This window comes from Pholcus phalangioides, unplaced genomic scaffold (assembly GCF_987345545.1).
Source record: "Pholcus phalangioides strain wild (caught in Gottingen) unplaced genomic scaffold, Ppha-v1.0 ptg000009l_1, whole genome shotgun sequence".
NCBI classification, from domain to species: Eukaryota; Metazoa; Arthropoda; class Arachnida; order Araneae; family Pholcidae; genus Pholcus; species Pholcus phalangioides.
The window spans coordinates 45,019,256-45,042,149 of NW_028301602.1; the positions used below are offsets into that span (position 1 = coordinate 45,019,256).

The 22,894-nt window shown below is 36.9% G+C and overlaps 1 protein-coding gene across 1 annotated transcript; it reads right to left on the reverse strand.

The window, feature by feature from the left end:
- Positions 1-14,703: 14,703 nt before the first annotated feature.
- On the reverse strand, positions 14,704-22,638 carry dod ((peptidyl-prolyl cis/trans isomerase) NIMA-interacting 1 dodo). Its single transcript, XM_089236335.1, has 3 exons — positions 22,444-22,638; positions 18,631-18,852; positions 14,704-17,375 (listed from the first exon to the last, which is right to left on the reverse strand). Exons 1-3 carry the CDS (start codon positions 22,499-22,501, stop codon positions 17,155-17,157), a joined length of 501 nt encoding a protein of 166 aa, XP_089092461.1. The 5' UTR covers positions 22,502-22,638; the 3' UTR covers positions 14,704-17,154.
- Between the last annotated feature and the right edge of the window lie 256 nt (positions 22,639-22,894).

Sequence of the window (22,894 nt, forward strand, 5' to 3'; positions counted from 1 at the left end):
ATAAAATACGGGACATATGACCACTCACTAGGTCAAATCCCTTCCCGCTCTTGAGACACGTTGCTCTAGATCAGCACCTCCTCTCATGTGTTTTGACAGTGTTTTTCAACGTCAATGTTTGGAAGCCTGATGGCCAGCATACATACCAGCAACTCTGATAACATGTGAACACATTAAGTTCACATATACACACGTAACACGTTCCGGCAGGTACCAATTCGATATAAATTTCCCTAAGGAAAGTTTACGAGGTACATTTGCGGTTAAGTAGTAGTGTTTCTTAATCGGCACGTTCCGTGAATGCCAGAGTTTTTAAAGATATCGCTTTGAGCTGGGGTTTCTAGTGTAAAGCATCTTGCGGAACCCTTGATGATAATAAGGATGGCATAAGGGAATCGTCCTACCTCACCCCAGGTACGTCTCTCATCCCAATATGCGTTATTGGGGGGGGGGGTCAAAAATTTCTAAAAATCTTCTAACGTAATACTTGAATGGTCCCTTATACATGAAATGTGCCCTCTAACTTTCTTTCACAGATAGTGGGCATATTAATTTTATTTCACCTACACAGACCTGTTGTTTCTCTGCTCCCAGAATTTCGATATATCGATATCTGTGCGTAATGAAGAATAACATGCTACCTTATGCAATATAGGAACTTTTTTTTCTGCGCAGCGAAAAAAATCTGTGTACGCGGAAGCATTCTCATTCTCTAAACGGCTATAATTTGCACACCATAAAAAATATCACCTTTCGTTCTTACTTTTATCAATAACTAATAATCGGGTAAAATTAAAATTCTACCACTAATAATGTGCCTTCTAGAAAATATTGAAAATGAGTGTAAAGAGCACATAGTCAGGGCCGTCTTAAGAGCATTATAGGCTTCCGGGACCAGTAATTTTTCTGAGGGGGCAAATTCTTGAAAATTTCAACCAGATCTTATTTGTATGAGGCTCTTTTTGCCTTGAGGCCCCCGGGTTAGCCCATGCCTTAAGACGGCACTGCACATAGTATTGTCTTATATGTGGAGAGAAACATCAACGAACTGAAACCTCTTCTGCCACCTATCAAATAAAACTGTTATAATTCTTCGACTGAAATTGGTAACCGGTTTCTGATTAATATGCCGCATAGGAAAAAAGTCAATGTAGATATTAATAAATATTTCTATGAGCAATAATATCAATTAGATTGCCACGTTCCCTTCAAAATTTTAACAGTTGTTGTTTGTGTAAGGTAAACTAACGTTAGCTTTTTGTAATTATAATCGAATCTACATCATTTTCGATTGCAATCTCAAAAAAGCCCCGTATTTAATATTAGTTTACCGTACACAAACATCAACTGTTGAAATTTTAAAGCGAACGTGACGATCTAACTGGTATTATTGCTCATAAAATATTTATTAATGTCATACTACATTGACTTTTCCTATACGGCATGTTAATCAGAAACCGATCACCAATTTTAGTCAAAGGAATTATAAGTTTTATTTGATAGGTGGCAGAAGGGGTTCATTGATGTAAATATAATAATTTACACATTTATTACAATCAAGGGCGTACCCAGGATCTGAACTGGGGGGGGGGGGGGCAACTCACTGGTGCTAAATTGATACGTCTTTGCTGTGCGTCAATTACTACAGTTTAATTTCTCTTCGAGGGGGGGGGGAAGAAGTGGCAGGTGGCTCCCTCTGCCCCTCGCTGGGTACGCCCACGAATATAGTACTGTATACTTATTTTCAATGTTCTAGAAGGCACTACTGATAAAATTTTAATTTTAGCCGTTAATGTGTGAAAGGCACCATTTTTTCATGGTGAGTAAATTTACAAAGTATAAACGTTTAGAGTCTGAGAATGAGAATGCTTCCGCGTACACCGAGTTTTTTGCTGCGCAGAAAAAAAATTGTATATATTGTATAAGGTAGCATGTTATTTTGTCATTCCACACAGATATCGAAATTCTGTGCGTAGAGAAACAACAGGTTAGTGCAGTTAAAATAAAAGAAAATGTGCTCTCACCCCCCCCCCCCCAATGCGTAAAAAAAGGATCCCTCGTTTATACGATAACCATAATTGTTTTTTATACCACCGAAATGAAGAATTTTATTCAGCTCAGCCGGGTTTTTAAGCGGGCTGCATTTTCTATATATTGTAGATGGCAGCAAGGGTTCCAATGTAAATATACTCAATATTATTTATTATTTACTTACTCAATATGCGAGTGAAAGTATTGAAGTAAAGTGTTGGTTACGAGGTATATACTGTATATTCCTAGACTTGGACACGAGGAGGCATGCATTGGCTATGTTCCTTGCGCATGCTTGCAACAGAATGTGACACTACACCAAAAATGAACGACAGTAGCTTTTTCAACCAAAACAGAACCGCTTTTAATACGTAGGCTATACATTTTTGAAACGGTGCTTGCTTTTTATAACGGAGGGTATTTATTTATTCTCCAGAGTGAAACTTTTCGCAGAACCCTTGATGATAATGATGCTGTTCCACGGACCTCAAAGAAATTTTTTGAATATTTATCAAATCTCCTAGCACAGGACGAAACAAAAGAGGGTTTAGTCACCACCTCTTAATTTACATATTTATTGCCATAAATCATTGTGCCAGATCTTATCGTGGAGGCCGCCATGAAAATGAGGTTGCCGTGCCCGGGTGGGACTCGTGTGTTAAGATGGCCCTGAGTGTCTTCTCGTGAAGTACATTTGAATTCTGCAATTCGAGAATCCTCACTCTCAAGAATATCACTCTGGAGGATAAAAGAAATTTCGTTTTTTACAACTTATAATTTTCTGATGAAACGAAGAATGACATTTATGAACTCCTAGATCGGCAAAAAAAATGGAATGTTACTGTTTCTAAGTTATTGAGTCGTCCAAGAGTGGGTCTGATTTTTCTTAAACGAGAATATCTCGTTAATATTCGAAATAAAGAGCGGGTCTCAGCATAAGAAGAGATTTTTCTTCTTCAAAAGCTCTCCGGGTTCCGGGATGTCTAAGGGTTCCATGGCGTTTGATCATCTGGAACCCCGGGTTTTCGAGGAACACCAGTTGGAAACCCATGACTTGGAGGTCCGCGAGAATTCAGAAATAAATGACAATGCCAGATACATCGATTCAGGCTCGAATGCGTCAAAGTCTCGCCACAGAGAGCAATAGGTCTACAACGGTACAATTATTTAATCATTGCACTTTGTTCATAGTTAAAAAAAATTGATGGCAGATGGCAGCACTAGATAACAAGCATTGCACAGTAAGAAATTTCAGGTTAAGTTGACAACACGTGCACGCACATTCCAACATGTACCAATTCGTTAGAAATTGCACGGTTTAGTAGAAGTAATAGTGTCAGACACGGACGTAGAAGACAGATGGCAGCACCAATAAAAACACGAAAAAGCACAACTCTGACAGCATAAATATGTTAGGGGCACGCACCTCCCTAACACACACGCTACATATATATACAGCACGTTTCGGCATGCACCAGTTCCTTAGATATTCTGCAGAGGAATATATACGAGGTGCATGTATACGGTTAAGAATTTGTAGTGAAGATACGAATAGTTCTGGGATTACGGCAGTGGTTCTCAAATTTTTGACAACCGTGGCTCCCTTTTCCAATTTATGGTTTATCTACTGCTCCCTGTAATAGTTTATTTTACTTTATAAAAAAGCCAATTCCAAACATAAATAGGTACACAATATCTCCAGCTCTCCGCAACGCCCCGGCAAAGTTTGGTGATGCCTCTAGGAGCCGCGACGCACACTCTGGGGGGAGAGAGATTACACGGGTTTCCTGAAACATACATATTCTTACAAGTGTTCCGCAAGAGAAGAAAGGTTGAAGAACGCTATCGTAAAAGGAATGGGAACGATGGCCGAAACTTGGAAGATTTCTATGGTTTTTATGGTGATTTCTATGGTTGTAGAATTTCTCGCTGTTGTTGAAACGGTGCAAAAGTCGTTCCGTGCCGCAGAGATGATTAGCTTCAGAAACTCTTTAGATTCCGTTGGGCCAGGGTCGTTGATGAAAACACTTCCTCGGCTATTCTCTTACCACAGTAGATGCAGCCCATCTCTTTTATTGAACAGGAATAAAGGACTAGAAGATGCGGAGGAAACGGCATAAATCAGCTTGAGCCAAAAAAAAAAAACATTTGTTTGGTAAGGGCGCGAAAATAAGAGGAAAAAAAAGCGAATTGTCTTTCAAGAAAGTCTCTTCTTCAAGGTCTGTTGGTGCTTGTTTTACTTGAGAGAGATAACATAAAATGCTTTATTGGTGAACATCATAATGGCAGCTTTATGTGTATCGGAATCATTTTCTTGCTACAAGAAGTCACGGAAGAAGATTCCGTCTTTCACTACCAAAACTTTCTTTGTTCCGGTAGCAATTGATGGAATAACAGTCTTAGAAATCTTTGAATTGCGGGCGGCTTTCTTTCCCATTTATGTTAGAGAGGAACGCGTTGTTTCGGCATCCCGTAAAAAGGCATTGTATGGATCATTCTTAACAGCTATAATTACTAATGCTGTTCTTCAGATGACCTAGGAGAGTATTAATATTGGGAAGTTAGAACCAAGAACAGATGAAAGTCTCCCTTTTTTTTAGGAATTTACATACTCAAGTCATATCCTCATAGTTTTACCTAAAAGTCCAATGAGAATTGTAAAAATTTATACATCCCCCTCCCCCTACACAATTCCCGAAAAATATATAATAATCAATTAGTTTTCCTCTACTTCAATTTTCTCTCACACAACCCTCCTCATTATTGAAACTATAATAATCCATTGATTGGCAAGCATTGAAATATCCAGCGGAGGAAAATTTTAAGGGGTTATATCAAGCAAATGAATACTATTACATGACAAAAAAAAATATTGTCAATATTTTAAAAAATATGGGACGTTACACTTCAGGAACAAACACACTTATGATATACATGTGTTTCTCAAAGTGGGAAATATCGCCCCCTAGGGGCGACGGAAAGGTCCAGGGGGTGGGACGGTAGAAGCTTTGGATTTAGTATAGGATCTTATGGATTAGCTTGAGTTGGGGGGCGATGAGAAGGAAATTTTTTTGAACACGGGGGTGATGTGGAACAAAAAGTTTAAGAAACTATGATATATATAGATTTGAACTCTAATAGCATAATTTTCCCGATTCAACAACTAATATCTATTACGAAGGACTGCTTTCTGAAAATCCTCAGAGCTACTTCAAACGAGGAGAAAATAGAAATCTTCTTCAACTGTTTTCTAACTGCAGCTGAACACTTATTTGCTTCAACACTCACAAATGTCTAGTACACCAAATGTCGTGTTGCATAACATGAAGATCATGGCTTGGAATGCCCAAAGCTTGGTCTCTAGCATGACTGAGTTCAGGGACATCCTTGACACTGAGGGTGTTCACTTGGCACTGGTGGGGGAAACTTGGCTTCGTCCTTATCACACTGCCAAAGTAGCAAATTATGACTGTATCAGACAGGATAGAAGCTTTGGTCCAGGAGGAGGAGTAGCTATATATGTAAAGCGACACGTTAATTATGATATTATTCAGCTACCTCCCTCGACACAATGTGAGGTAATAGCAATAGAGATCTACGTAAACAATCAAAAAATTAGGATAGGAGTGTGCTATAAACCTCCGAGAAACACTATAGACATTCCACTTTTTAACGAATTTTTCAATTGTCAGTACCCAGTGATAATGTGTGGCGACATGAATGCTAAATCCTTTCTGTGGAACTCGTACTCTACAAACACCCAAGGCAGGGTGCTCGAAAATTTTTGTATCAGAAAGAGCATTCAACCTTATGCGCCATACACTCCAACTCATTTTCCTGACCAGGCTGGCCAGTCACCAGATATTCTTGACATAGCGCTTGCTAAGAACTTTACATTTGCTATGTCGGTTCACGTTCAACCTGTCACGGATTCTGATCACAACCCTATATTTCTGGTAGCGGATTTCAATATTCCTTTTATATGTAAACCAAAGAAAATAGTGATATGGCCATTATTTAAGCGAAAGCTGGCCAGAATCACCTTGTCTTCCTTCACGGGTGGCAATATTGATCAAATTGAATCTGACTTATTGTTTCTCACAGAAACCATCACTAACACTGCTAAGGAATCCACCCGAGATGCTCCCACTAATAATCCACTGGGTATTCCCCGCTGGATTAAGGAACGCATCAAATTAAAAAACAAATTTAGGAGGAAATGGCAAAGAACGTTAAATCCGTACTACCAAGATAGATACAGATCTATAAAAAGAGAAGTATCTAGAGAAATCAAAGAATTTATGAATGAGCGTTACTTCAGCTTTTTACGTGAGGCAAATTGTGCTGATGGCACGTTATACAAAGTGTATAAAACATGTAAGCCCACTTGTTTTATACACTTTGCAATGGGCTGCTGTTTAAAATGATTCGCATGGGAATGCCGTATAACATCATCAAATTTGTGAGCAATTATCTCGACTCGCGCTCCTTCCGAGTACAGATAAATGACTCAATATCTAATTCTAGACAGATTCGTTCATCAATAGCTCAGGGAAGTGTGTTAGGTCCCATCCTACACAATTTTCATATGAATGACTTCCCAGTTGCCCCTAAGGGTTTCACCGCTCTTTATGCCGACGATAGTGCCCTTTGTTGCACAGATAAGGACCCTGGCAAGGCCCTTTCAAACTTGCAAGAAATGGTAAGATTGGTCGAGCGCTGGTGTGTGCGAACCCGTGTTGAACTGAATGCAGATAAAACCAAATTCATGTGGTTCACTAACAAGTCCTCATTACCACGACAAGCACACATAGAGGTACAAAGAGTTATAATCAACCCAGTCATTCACAATAAATATTTGGGGGTGATAATGGACAAGAGATTCAGTTTCTCCCGGCAGTGTGTTGATGCCATCCGTAGGGCGACCGTGGCCTCGGTCATGCTCAACAGGCTAAGCCACAGGCACTCAAGTCTTTCAATTCGAAATAAAATTATTCTGTATAAGATGGCAATTAGACCGATTCTTCTGTATGCTGCGCCTGTCTGGTTGTTCTCGAAGAAAATGAATATCATCGCTCTGGAGAGATTTCAGAACAAGACTCTGAGGAGATACACCGGACTACCTTGGTACGTTAGAAACGTTAATATCAGACGTGATTCCGGAGTGGCTGATGTAACGTCATATGCAAAGAAACTGGCAAAGAACTTATTTGATAAATTGAACGATTCTGAATTTCCACACCTTGCGGAGATTTCATCATACGACAGTAGACACAAAGCACGATTAAAAAGACCAAAAAATTTTCTACACATGCCTCGACCTGTGTTGCCAGGTCTATGAAGATTTGAAAACTTTTGAAAGGAAAAAAAAAAAACCCTTGGGTCTCAGGTGAACCTACGTCTTCACCCACCTTATTAGAATCTAACTATCATTGCAAAGCGCACTACTGCACAGGAATTGGCAGAGTCATGATGAAGGGGGTTTGATGGATTATAACTATCCATTGGAACCCCGTTTCACCAATTACGGTTTTCGGTTTCATATCAGATAGGCACTCTGTAAAAATGACATTCTGTAAATGAAATTAAAAAAAAAACACCTGAACAGGAATCAAACTGCTTACATGCTCTTTGATTGTAATCACAGAATGCCAATGGCCGAAAACCGTAATTGGTGGAACGGGGTTCCACAATGGATAGTTATAATCCATCAAACCCCCTCATCATGACTCTGCCAATTCCTGTGCAGTAGTGCGCTTTGCAATGATAGAATAGTTGTGTTTTTTTTTATTTGATAGGTAGCAGAAGAGGTTTCAGTTTATATAATGACTAGCTGATACCCGGCGAGGTTGCCGGTCCCGTAAAAAAAATTATATATACATATAGCTTATTATAATTATTTCTTAATCAAAAAATTTCTGCATCAAGTAAGAAAAATTACTTTTATTTTTAAATATTTTAATTAAAAACTTGAGGCAATCGCTTGTGGTTACACAATATTTTTTCTTTTTCCATCTGGTGTGTAGATGTACAAATTTTTGGGATTACCAACGCGCGAACAGGCGACGAAAAGCTGTCCGTGAGAAATACAGGGCTCAAGTAGGTTGATACCTGCCACTGCTAACGACTGGCCTTGCGCTTTGTTGATTGTCATGGCAAAAGTTAAACCAATCGGGAACTGTAATCGCTTTAAAGTGAATGGCATTTCTTCAGTGAAAATTGGGATAGGGGCCATTCAAGTATTACGTAAGCAGATTTTCAGCCATTTTTGACCCCCTCCCTCCCCTTCCCCCGTCAGCAGCTTAGAATATTTCATATCTTCAAAAAGGGGTGGTTGATGACGTAAGCAACCTTCAACCCCCCCCCCCCCCCCTCGTAATGAGTCCAGTGCTTGGGTTCCTAAGGGAATTCTTCCATTCCCAAGTTTGATCAACTGACGTGAAAATGATAGCAGTGATGAGTCATTTTGCAGTTGAACTCGCATGTTAGTGGATAATGATAATTTTTTAACTTCGTGCCAGAGTGTTGATGATTTGAGGCAAGCATTGAGTTCATCAGCTGGCGTTAAACATATTTATTCCCAATTTTGTCGTCGTAATTGTTGTCCTCAGTTGTTAGCGACGTCATACGTCCAGCGAATATTATTCAAACGCCTTTTAAGCATTTTTTAAATTGCATGTAAAAAATATTTTTTCAATGTTTTCAATAACTTTCACATGCGTAGGTGCATGTACGAGTTAGTAGTAAGTAGTTAGTTTACAGGGTAAAAAAATGTAAAATGTATGAATTCAGTTCAGCTAATCATCAAAGCAAAAACATGTTTTTTTTGACTGAACGTTTTTCTTATTTTACTCAATCAAGTTTAAAATCAATCATTCCTTCCACGGCTTCGAATTTCGTTTGTCTGACCCTAGTAAGAGTAATTAAGGTCGATCAAGAATAAGAAATTTAAAAGGTGAAACTATTAAGGATCTCAGACTCACGTCAAATCGCTCTTGAGTTCAAGAGCTTTGAACATGAACATTTAGAGGAAAGAAGAGACAGACACGATCATTATTATTCCTTGATCCATTCGATTTTGTTTGATGAGCGGGGGCGGCCGGTCGTCGATCGCGTCTGAAACAACCTTCGAACGAAATCGAGGTCAACATGTTCCTTTTCTTGCAGGTGTTTTGATGGTGGTGGAGATTAGAAAGCATAATAATGACCTCCTTTTCCTTTGTTGAGTCTCACACTATTTTCTAATATGGCGACAAAAGAATTGCACTTCAACTCAAGGATTACGAAACAGCGTGCGCTATTAGCGACTATTGCACCTCTCCTTTGATGCGAATATACACAAAAAAAAAAAATTAGACACTTGCACACACAAAAAAGATCTGTATAAGCCTTTTGATCTTCAATATCTTGAAGGACAAACTAGTTTTGTTTCATGCTTAACAAATGTTTTTTTTTTCCCAGAGCAAGGAAATCCTTCAAAGATATGTAATTAATATTAAAAAAAAAAGCATTAATAATGATTTTTCAGGGAAAAGAGCAACGTGAAAGCGAGATAGTCTATTGCAAGTTGATGCAATTTTTAGTTTTTTAAAAAGAACTTTTTGAAGAAAACCTGCAATGCCCCATATTGGAAGTATTGCTACGTCTTCACCCGCCCCCAGTAATCCGGCGTTTTTTTTAAGCGATTTCGATAATCCGGCACACTTTGGTCTGATATGTACCGGATTAGCGGGAGTCTATTGTATTGTATTTCTGATTACTAATCAGTTTTTATGTTCTTCTAAGGCCATCTAATAGCATACCACTGTTTTGCGCAACGGTCCCTCAAAAGTTTTAAGTATTTTGAGAAGTATACAAAACTGTAATGCAGTAAACTTCTTTACAGGGGCAAAACATCTAACTGAATTTCATTAACTAAATAATTAAAATTTTTTGTGTTGCGAATAAATACTTGTTCGTACATCTTCCGGTGGTACTAACAATGCCGACTTAGAAAAGATGACTAGAACAGCATGAATATGGTAGCGCATGATGGTATTGTTACCTCTCGGTATAACGATAATCCCTCTACAACGATATTTTTTCCGGGTCCGCAAAGTATTGTATCGAGGTTTCACTGCATTATACCTGTAGCTTCCACCGCGGACGATGTCATCCCCCAAAGGGGCGATATTGCCCACTTTGAGGGAACACAGTTCTAGGAGCGTTCGGGTTTGTTAAAAAAAAGGATATATATATATATATTAACTGCACACCCTTCAAATACATAGTTGGATGCACAGCTCTCAATCAACGCCATCTATAGCTAGAGAAGGGAAAGGGGTGTTGTTTCAACTGACGGCATTTTAACTAATTAAGTGTTCTTAATCTCCTCAGCCCCTGCGTTGCCTGTGGCACTACCATTACTTAAACGTGAATTTACCTCGTACGCATTCCTTTGCGGAATTTCTAACGAATCGGTACATGCCGGAATGTGTGTTTTGTTTGTGTGGGGCCCCTAACGTATTTATGTAATCAGTTGTACTTGTTTCATGTTATACTACTTTACCGCACACTTAACTCCGGTCATACATCACCATACGGCAATTTCCGACCAGTGGAGTTGGGTGGGAAATGAAAACTCTATCCATCGGTTGTTACTCTCTGTGGCGAGACTTTTTAATGGGGAGATCGGCTCCCATTTGCTCCTCAAAGTTGGGAACCACAAGAAACCAACTTCAGTATGGAAGCCACTGAACAGCACTTCAGAAAAAAGTCCACCTAGCTAAGTGGAATGTTCACAGAGATGTCAAAATTAGTTCTAGATATCATAAACATAGTGACACATTTATAGTCGTCTGTCGGCAGAAACAAATTTTAGGCAGTTTCACACTGGTGTCCCCTTGTTGAAGCAGTTGATTGACAGTGTATTCATAATTCATGGTCCATCATATCCATCCCATTGAAAATATTAAACACTTTGATAACATATCCCCCCTTCCCCGATACTTGCATTCTTTCAATGTAAACATTCAAAAATCAAGTCTCTTTCCATAGCTCAAGCCTTGTGTGCCAACAAGAGCATGTGTGGCTCTTCTCTGTAACCCCCCCCCCTCCTGTAGGTATGTGGTCTCCAAAACCTTACAGCATACTCTAGTCCATGACAAACTAAGCCTAGGAAAAGTAGTTAGTATGTTATTCGAAACAATGGAACATATATTTCTTACAGATGGTCATATAACTACATATGGTCCCATGCACACTTCATTTCTCTGTACAATTGAATCAAATTTCCTTTGCTTATCTTATAACTGGAAAAGATTTTTTTTTTAAACATTCTAGCAGAGTAAAAGTGATATTTATTTTCAAAACAATCACGGAAATGTACACAATCTTAAGATATTTAAGAATGTCCAAGTTGACAACAGACAAGAACAAAAAATATTTTCCTAGTAATTGCTGAAAGTTATGCCATTCCAATAAGTGGAACGAGAAAAAAACAAATAATATAAGGTGAACAACCAATCTCCATAATTTCTCAAGGGGGGTCTAAAGATAGTCCCATAGATGATTAATGCTTCAATAAGTGTGCACCTTTATGAAAAAGGAACCCATCTAAAACAGAACATTATTTCGGTCTGTTGACAAAAGTGATAACAATATTTGTGATTCTAATAAGCGATGTTGACTGTATTAAAGAAATCTATTATATATATATATATATAGGTGATGTAAAATGTATCTTTCTTTAGCACCATTTATTGAGCGAGAACATAATAAAAAAGAAGAGATTGTACCAAAAACCATCGACTCCAAAACTAGAAGACTTACGAAAGAATTTCTTTGAGGAAAAACAATTTCAAAAGTTCTTGTTGATAGAACAATCAAATAAATCATAGAACTATTTAAATTACACTGATAATGGCTGGCACAAAATCAAATACAAATCTTTTGTTTTTCCCCCTCCTCAAAAAACTTATAACATAAAAAGATCGAGAACTGCACTTTGATCATATCCTTCATGTTTTGATTTTCAAGTCCTGCACAAAACTAGATGACTACAATTTTTTTAAATGGTCATCAACACTAATTATCATCATAATAATCATCATCATCATCAATACTAAAGTAAGATGATGGCGAATCCCAAAGAGACTTTTTTTGAGAAACAGTCTACCACATTTATAAGCTTTGTCAGAATTCTGCTTGATAAACCAATTAGTTGAATGACATTTATCAAAATGATTCTGCAAATAACATGGAAAGCACAAATTGTAATGCAATTTACAGCACACAGATTCTTCCTCAGATATTCACAACTAGAGCACAGGTATAGTCCTCCAACAACAAGATGAGAGAGACTTATCTATATCATGTCACAAAGTCAGATGACTATTATTTCCCAGAAGGAAAATTAAACAGAAAAAGCTATTCTCAATGCACAATTGTTTTACCTAAAAGAATTGAATACAACTCATCCAATGTGATGTGACATCAACTAGTCAAGTCTTATCTCATGGTTGGAGGAGTATATATAACAGTCGTGTGTTTTGTTTATATAAACATTCATATTATAAGAAAGGTAGTAAAAAAACTACAAAACCTTCAAGGTTCTTTCTTTTTCTTTTGTAAACATTACATTTTATAACATACAGCAGGATCACGATTTAACAAATGAAATTTCCAGTCTCACTCGCTTCGTTAAGTCAAGGCTCGACTGTATATGCATACAAATAGTTCAACAACAAACTCAACACAATATCAAAAATAGAATACCTCATTTCAATACCATCAATCAGCAAATACAATTTTCAAAATAAAAAGAAACAATTTTGAACAGCCAACGGAAGACTCTCATGAACATTCTGAGAGATATATTTTCTTTTGATTTGCATGAAAGTGAAATTGATTTGCTGAAATTTTTCTAGTAGTAATTTTAGATACGATACATTTAATGTTTATCCCGCTCAGATGGCAATGGCATAAAAAATATTATCCAACTAAACCATATCTAGTAAACTTGAATTACACAATGCAGTTCTTGTACATCAAAATGGGTAAACCTTGCCCCAAACAAGACAATTTGATTATGTATATATATTTTTTATTAAACTGTATTATGGGTAAACTGTATAACTGGTTTATTAGTAATAGTACTTACTGTAATAGTATTTATTCACAAGAAATGTTGATTCTAACATCAGGGGTGATAGGCATTATGCAAATTTTAAAAAAGTTTCTCTTACTATAGGTGCCAATTCCCCACACTCAAAAAATCTGTAGTTCATCATGTGACGAAACATTTCGCTGCTGAAGAAAACATCATGCAAGGGAAAATCTGGTATTTTTTGGGTGACCATGTGACCTATTCTCTTGGAACATTCCTGTAGTTTTCTGTAATTGTGTCCCTAATGACTTTTAAAAAAATAAAAATTGTCCCATTTTTCATCCTGTATTTTCAGTATATATAAAGCCTACTTAATCTTATTCTTCCCCACTACTGCTACACCACACAAGCATCTCGTTCATATTCCTCCATGGAATTTCTAATGAATGAGTACATGTTGGAATGCGCAAATATGTATTGTGAAACCAATGTGAAGTTTGTTTCTGTGTGATACTTGTTATAGTGCTGCCATCTATTCTTCAAACTATGAGTGAAGTATATGACTGAAATATCTATACTGTTGTAGGCCTGTTGCTATCAGTGGCGAGACTTTTTAACGAGAAGATAGGCTTGCCTTATTATTCACTGAAAGATGAAGCAAGATCAAGATTATTTTATTTTTATATTATTTAATATTTATATTATTAACAAGATTATTTTATTAAACTGAATATTAATTTCACATATTCTTCCCAATTTTTTTTCGTGGAATTTTAATACATTATGATTTGCAATAGCACTTTATTTCCCTTCAATGGTCATTTTCTTTTTTGGAGATTTTAACAGTAATTGGAAACTTTACTCAGTTTGGTACATATCTGGCAACAATCGATAATTCCCTACATTTTTTTGAGAAAACATGGTCATTTTGAAATTATAAGAACTGGGAGATCTTCTCTGAGGATTTGTTATTTGTGAAGCACAATTTGAGGATTTTTAGGGATTCTTCCATAAAGATATGAACGATCAAGAAGAATCTAATTTCTAAGCAGAAGATTTTGATAAGGCTAAAAAATCAAAAGGCCTCAGGGTGAATCCAAAGCATTGGCACCTATTGACTAAGTGTCCCCCCCCCCCCGAAATCAATAAAATTCCCTCTCTGATTCCAACAAAGATAGTTATATAATAGTGCAGGGCTGACAAATCCCCTTCGCCATAGTGAATATAAAATTGGTATTTTCGCCTCAAATTTTTTGCAAGTTATTGCTAAATTGCAGTCTATGGATGGCACAAAATTTTCTGATTTCCACTGCAGTGGGTATTTTAACATAGGAAAAGGATATAAAATCCTGGGAAAGTAAAAAAAAAACCAAAAAACATTTATATGGGACCATTTTTCTTGAGATTAAAATCATCCTTGTCTCCCAAGAAATTTTGCTGACACTTAAATATTTTTCAAGCCCTTTGTAGTAATATAATTGCACTAGGAAAAGCAGATGAATGGGCTGGTTCTTGTGTGTGGATCTTTGCTTGCCCAGCGAGTCTGGCATGATAAGCTGATAACCGTTTTGATCAAGCTATTATTACGGCGTATACCCAGCACGTTTAGTCTTTCTATAAAAATGGTTGCATAAGCCAGGAAATTCTCAATATCCCTTACAGTACCACATAGAAAATTTTCTCAATGGGGGAAGGGGGGGGGGTTATTTTTTACCACAAAAAATACTAGAACCAACCCTCCTCCATATACCAGTGATCCCTTGAGATATGACAGTTTTAGTCTAATTAGGATAGTTTCCTTAAAATTCTGACGGTACTGTCAATATGTCACTAAATGATGCTCATTAGTGAGCTCTGAGGTTGGGCATTTCATTGACATTTTTCTCGTCTATAACCCTAAATTAATCAACAGATTTTGACATTTCAACAATGACTTCATGTAATAGTTTAAAATTCCACTTTCCTAGGAACAAAGTTTTTTTACGCAGTATATAACATGAATCATCCAGTGCAACACACGTTTTACTCACCAATAGGAAAAGCAGCATGACCGTTTTCCTACAAAGCGAAACATGCCTCCTACCAGTGGTTTACGGCGGACATGATTGGCCGACTGGTTATGGACGAGTCCAATGTATCATATGCCTCTCATTTCACAGATCTTCTCTGCATTTTTGTCATGTTTAAAGTGGTTTTTATTGTGCAAAATGGCAAAAATATATGGCCATGAAGACAACAGAATTGATGTGCCATGTTAGGAAAATACAAATGTGCAGCGTGATAACATCATACATTTCTGCAGATGTGAAACGGTTCAATTCACTTGTTGCAAAAAACCTGCTCTTAGGAAAAATATGGCTTCAATCTTGAAAAAATGTGCTCAATTAAAATTAAACTCCAGCACAAATTTTACAGTACAGGTTGTAATTTCTTAAACTATATTCTCAAAATCTTGATATAGCGAAATTGTGTGAAGCAAGAGACTAAACAGTTTGGGTCACATAATCTGTTATTTACTATGGGTAATTTCAGGTATCTGAGGAAGAACATAAAACTGGCCAGAGAATGGCATAGATCTACTGTATTCTGATTCATCTTGGCATCACCAACATAAGGTATAGACAAATATATATACATAGACGTATGCAGAATTTTCTCTGGGGCAGGAGGTTCAACATTTTTTTTCTTCTCGGGGGGGGGGGGGGTGGTTATGTTCTTTCCCTGCAAAATTACACTATAATCTGGGCTTGAGGGGGGTGTATGTATACATATACACATACATACAATATGATACCTTGGCTAACAAAGGTTTTTTCATGTTTTTTCTGCCTTCAATAACGAATATGGATTTGGCTAATGACATTTTTTATTGATAGAATGTATGCTTTAACATAAAACAGTTGGGCTGCGAGCTGAATTTTAGAGCCAACCACCATCAAGATTATTGTCACTCAAGTCTGATTAGCCTAAGAATCTTTTTCAGATGTACTTCCACTTCTATATCTGGAAGTTTTGAACCATTCATGCAAAATGAAAGATACAGCTAATAGAAAATGTATTGAACAAAAAAAAAAAAAGAGCCTATGATTTCAGAGCATGTGACAAGACTCTGAGCATCAAACTGAATGGTATGGATATTCTAGGAGTTTATCTTTTGCATCTGCATAATTATGAGACATAGAAAAGAGTTGACTGAATCACAAATGGATGGGGACACTTACAAACTTGACTGGGTTGTGTCAACGTCAGCTTTATTAGACTGAAGATGGTGTTCGTATAGCACTACCTTGATGTCTTAAGAAAATTTTCTCTCTCAAAATTGTGGGCAGTACCTGGAATGAATCAAACGATTTTCCATAGAAACCTATGAGAATTCACGTTTTGGCTAAAGAGAATGGGATTCCGGAACAAATTATCTTTGCTTGCCAAGGTATCACTGTATTAACATTTCACACTAATAAAATAAAGCTTTTTATGATACTTATTTGAAAGACATTTGACTTTTTTTAAATAAAACATACGTAATTTCTGGGATTCAAAACTGCAAGTATACTAGTCTGTGGGGTCCAAAAAATTGGCAATCATGGCTTTAGTACATTTATGCAAATGATAAAATATAGGGTTGATATTAATTTGATTAATTTTTACATAATCAATATAAAACTAATTTCTTCTTTACATCAACTATACATATTTAAAATAACAAGCCAAACAATACTAAATGATTAGCAATGATTTGTTAAATGAATAATACTATAATGATTATCCAAAATTAAAAGAAATTAGAAAAGCTGATGAATGTCGAACACAAAAGCATTATGATAAGTAAGAAATGATAGATAAGGACTGAACATTGTCTTTGGGTCATCTGAATTTGTAGATCACAAGCCCATTACAGACGATGCCGGAAAAAAAATATAGGAAGTAATAGCAAAGCGAGACAACTTTTCAGGAAAAAAAGGTATAACTTTTCATAATATTCTACAATCGGGCTGATGATAATATCAAATTTACCAATCGATTCTCTATACAAGGCTTTAAGCAGTTCTCAGGATCAGATGAATCCCAGAATCTGTATAGACAGGTTGACTAAGTTCTCCAACTTTGAGTGTGAAAGAAGCATCTTCAAACGGCTTTTGCATAGCTCCACGTCCAAAAACGCCCAAATCACCACCATTTTTAGCCGAGTTGCAATCGCTGTGCTTGGATGCCAATTTTTCGAATGTAGCTTTTCCAGACACAATTTGCTTTCTGTGCTCTATAAAAAAAAAATTACCAAAAGTCAGTTTAAAAAATCATTAAAATTTCTTACAACAGATTATACGACACTGCATATTAACTAAAGTCCCCCCCCCCCCCAAAGTTGAAAAAAAGTATGCCACAAAAAATTTTCATGAACTAATGCCTTATGCAGGGTTAGGTTTTTGACGTCAAAAACTAGTTTAAACCATCAAAAATCTACATGAATGCTTTTAAATAATGTTTTGCAGGGATATAATATGATGATAACTTACTTTTTTGCATATTGCAATGTTTTATTTTGAAACATTAATTTATTACAATAACTAAAACAAAATATTAATTATAATTTACAATTTTGAATTTTTCAACATAGAGTCTAGAACATATAAAATATAATTTTCTGATTTATTAATGTGAACTACTATATAGATATGTTGAATAATAAAATATAAGGGCTATATATATGACATGAATGTCGCTCTCCACTTGTTAATACAAGATATACAGAAGACTGGATGTTGTGAAGATATTTATTATTTGAGATGTTAATTTTTTAAGGAAGGAAAAAACTCATCTCTGCCTCTACCGGGAGTCGAACCCGGGTCCCTCGATTGCCGGACGAGTGCTCTGACCACTAAGCTACAGAGGAGATAGAGATTTTCCTTCGCTAGAGCGTATATCTTGTATTAACAAGTGGAGAGCGACATTCATGTCATTTACTTTTATGTAGATTAAAGTGTTTTGCATTTTGAATTATAATTACTGAGTATAAAAATATCTATTTTAATATTTTAAACTTTCTGATCTCCCCAAAATGTTATTCCAAATTAAAAGTTTTCGCGCAGCATCTGTCAATACACTAATTAAACGAACTTATTCTTACCTAAAAGTTTCTTAGCTCAGGTTTTATAAATCCAGAGTTTTAAAGAGTATTTTTAATCAAAGCAGAACTGGCAGGACTTGATAACCAAAACATTGTTTTGCACGTTTGGATACAGCTCCAATAGGAAAATCATTGCATTATATAAATGTACCATACCATAGTCAAACTCTTATTTTTACAAAAGTTATTCTTACTTTTGCACTAAGAATAAGTTACAGGAGTTTCTTAAGCATCATATACAATCAGCACTGCCAAATTAAAGGACATTTTAGTATTTTGATTGCTAGGTATAATTCCAGCTACAAAACAAAAAACAATGTTGCAGAAAAATATACTTTGTGATCATAAGGCAAATTAATCTTCCATAAGATTCCACCCTCATCGTTACCTTTTATGATTTGAAGAGCTTCCTCTTTCGATCGGGTGATTTTTTCCTGCAGCCAGGAACTTGGACGCCTCGATTCTTTGTGTTTGACCAGTAGATGGCTGCAACGAACTCTATCGACATTGTTCTCAGCATCTGGAGGAGGACTTTGGCTGGGTTCAGCTGGTTTTGTGGGACGAACCCACTGGCTTTCTTTGGTATACACGTTCAGATAATACGACTGACCTGAAACAGTTTCCATTTGGACACATCAATAACAATAAAAACATCTCACTTTTACCCTCAAACAGAAGTTATTTATCATAAGTCCACTTGTACATTTCCATGTTTTGATTTAAAAAAAAAACACAGCAAATTCTGAGTGATACTTATATAGGTTGGGATACTCTTCCATTACAACCATACCACATATTTTTAAAACCAAATTGGTGTCATTTAGGCGTGTTTCTTCTTGCATGCCTTTGTTTTTAAAAAAAGAACAAATTTGTATGGACCACACCAAAGAAAATATTTAACGTTAAACAGAAAAAATAAAATTCTAAGAAAATTTACCAAAACAAAAAGGTACCAAGGGGTATGGTTATAACGGAAGAGTACCTAAGTTGACTATTATTGCCACTGTGATGGTCGAGTGACCATAGTGACAGACTCGTATCGCAAGGACCCAGGGGTTCGAACCCCACGGTGGTGCTTGGATGAAGTTGATTTTCTGTGGTTATCAACTTTGAAGCACTAATGCAAGAGAGAGAGCCAATCTTTTCTGTTAAAAAGTCCCGCCACAGAAAGCAACAGATCTACAGCAGTATAATTATTCAATCGTTGCACTTCATTCATAGTTAGAAAAATTGATGGCAGATGGCAGCACTACACATAACAAACACTGCACAGAAACATTGTGTTAGGGTCACAACATGTACATGCACATTCTAACATGTACCAATTCATTAGAAGTTTTGCAGAGGAATATGGATGAGTTGCATGTGTGGTTTAATAGTTAGTAGGTTAGCTATAATTAAACTGTTCAAAGCCCTCTGTAGCTTAATTTAAGAACCAGATTAGAACAAAATTTTGTTGTGGGTGCTTAGTATCCAACAGACATGGGCAGGATTCAGCTAAAATTTGCTGACGGGGGGGGGGGGGGGAATGGCATAGACCAGGGCTTGGAGAATTAAAAAAAAAATTCAGACAGCAGCAGCCAAATTTTTTTTGATCCAACCATGGGTGGTTTTTATCCCAGGATCACAGTCCTAAATAGGTTTTTTATTTTTCTTGAAGCTTAATGACCTCCTCCAATGTTGGAAAAGACAGTTATGAAATCAGAAAAATTTGTGTTATCTTTGGACTACTATAGCAGTCTTGCACATACACACTTGTGTTTCGCTCAGACTCCAATTTAGCAATCTACATAGGTGCCGGAACCTGGGAGCTTAGGTTATTTCAGCCCCCAAATAATTAATGAATAGACCAATACAATGCAGTGACTCCTCTCCTCCTACATACGGGATTGAGTCCCGTACACATGTTTGGCAACTTTTAGGCCCCCCCAATGCTTTTTTTTTCGTGGCAAGTCAATAATGATTTTCTAGTTGCCTTGGCAACTTGGGATTTGTCGAGTCCCAGCACAGACGTAAATAAGAACCTTGTAAGAAAATTTCACATGCCAACAAAAGAATTTTGCAACTAGGTCATAGATTTTTTTTTAAATTTCAATATCAACTATGTCTCTTCCATACACTCATCTGAAGGCCATTGAGCAACTTTGCACTTCCTAACCCAGCAGTGCTCAAGGGTATCTCTTGGAACCTATCTCAGAATCTATCACATTATGATAGTGCCAGAAAAACCGGCTTCATTTAGACCAGCGAGTCTCAATTACATGACTAGTGAACTCACTAACCAGAGTTGCACAAGAATCTCATTTCCCCCTTTTTTATTGACTTTTTTCTCTTTTGTTGTAAGCCAACGTGAATGGCAAAAAAAAGTAGCCCACTCTTCAACTTTACCTCCACTAGCAGAGCGAGTAACTAGTAACTGAGTCTTAACCACTAAACCATATGGGTCTAATCCCAGGAATTTTATCTGATTTTTATTATTGATTTCAATATTTGATTTAGGACTTTATATTCGAATTAAGGTTTAATATGGAATATATAGGATTATATGCTTGATTTCCGATTGTATACGTAGATTTGTGATCTCGCAATTGATTTTATAGATTATGATTTTACATGTAGATTATGATTTTATAGTTGTCATGAGTGTAATGTATGCTTTTTTATGAATAAATTGCCAGAGGTATCCAGTCCGTGTGGACAATGAGCCAATATTGCCATATGGTGATGTGGCCTGGGTATCTTTCGGTTTGACGGGCTAATCCCAGGGCTGCTACCAGTTCAACTGTGCATCTCACAAATGTGTAAATTTTAAACCATGAAACAGTGGTGCTTCAACAGCATCATGGAGGTCTCCCATACCTCTGAGAAAGAGGCATTTTGTGGCCCTCTAGCCTCTCAACAGTCATTGTACCAATCATCATCATCATGGAAACCTCCTACTTACTTAACAGCCCTCCCCCCCCCCCGTGTCTAAAGATGGCCCTGCTACAAGTTACATCTACGATTATTTATCGTTATTATTTATTATTTTAAGAATATTGTTGAAGCATCACAATAATTTTACAACATGCAAGCAATTAGTCAATGGGCATACAGTGAAGACCAAAGCTTTACCCATTTTAAAATTTTCTTGACCACTCATTTATCGAATTTGCTGGCATCAGCTTACCCATATGCTCTTATCTGTAAGTCATTCTTTTCATCACTCACACACTTTCATGCTATCTAGGCTATTCTTTTGTACACTAGGTCACTCCCATACTTACTCTTTTTGTTCCTCGCTCACTCTTTCACATGCTCTAGGTCAGAAGCTTTCAACCTTTCTTGTCTCGCACACTTTACAATTTCTATTTATGGTGGACATAGATATCTATGGTGGAACCCTGCAGGCATTTTTTAAAATTTATCAGACTTACTGATTCATTCTGTTGTCCTGGAACAACCGCGGAGCTCCTGGGACGTGCATATGGCATCCCAAGGGTTCCACAGAACACCGGTTGAGAACTGCTGCTCTAGATTACTCTTTCTCTCTCGTTCACTCCCATGCTTTCATACTCTATAGGCCATTCTTTTCGTCGCTCACTGATGCGGATCCTCACCCAATAGGTCTAATGCCGTAAGGGGTCTGGTTCCCCCTCCCCCCACTGAAATGTTTTATGGAATAACATGGTTAAATTTATTTTACCCCATTAGTTACTCTACTCATATCCCTCTCCTGTTATAAATTTCTCGCAATAGCCCTGGCTAGGTAACTCTTTCAATTACTTACTAACATGGCATCATACTCTTGAGGTCATTCTCATGCTTACACTTTCTATGCCACAGACATGCGTGTTTGCACACTTTCTTTGCAATTTTCTCGATCACTCCCATGCTCACACCCTTGAGGTCATTCTTTTGATAGCTCACATATAAATCCCTCGAGGCGAATTTAGTATTTCCCTTCCCACTTTAATTGCTTGAGCACTGTTCCCCAAATTTGCCGCTCTGGACTTTCCCTTCCCCCCGTAAATATATCCCCCGGACAAGATATAACCCATGTTGATGTTTGAATCTAATTTTCGAAGTTATAATGAAGAATAATGTATAAAAAAAAATTGGATTATTATTATGTACGTGTACACATATAAGAACCACGAGGGGACTCATGAGTAATGGATCGACTTTCTATTTAGCGGGATGCCCGCTAAATGAGACATACCCGTCGAACGACTCATTCGTTTCTCCCATCCTTTGGGCAATTCCTCTTCTTCACTCATCTTTATCGACCGACAATTATTGCTCTGATTGTCAATTTAGTTTTAAAAAAATCGTGGCTCTGGCGTCCAGTATTTTCACAGCTTTCACAGAAATGAAATTTAAAATGTTTATACGCCAAATCGATAAACTTCGACAGCCACGAATTATCGATATTTCACATTGAGATATTTTTTCATCGGTGGGGGAAAAATTACAATTCATTTTTCTTTTTTTTTTTTTGAAAAACAAAAATACAAAAATACTTTAAACAATAACGGAAAAAAGTATTTGCTTGATTTTTTTTAAAGACAAAATATATGAAATAAATCACGTTTTTCTAGAGTTGATATTCACGGTTATGAAAACGTTTTGATTTTGTTTGTGTGGCGGAAAGACCTCGTCGTGTTTACTGG

Excerpts from the sequence above, each read along its gene's own strand:
- dod (XM_089236335.1), bottom strand. The coding sequence starts at position 22,501 with ATGAGTGAAGAAGAGGAATTGCCCAAAGGATGGGAGAAACGAATGAGT. Across the intron at positions 18,853-22,443 it reads ACGAATGAGTCGTTCGACGG|GTCAGTCGTATTATCTGAAC; the intron begins GTATGTCTCATT and ends AAACTGTTTCAG. Across the intron at positions 17,376-18,630 it reads AGCTCTTCAAATCATAAAAG|AGCACAGAAAGCAAATTGTG; the intron begins GTAACGATGAGG and ends TTTTTTTTATAG.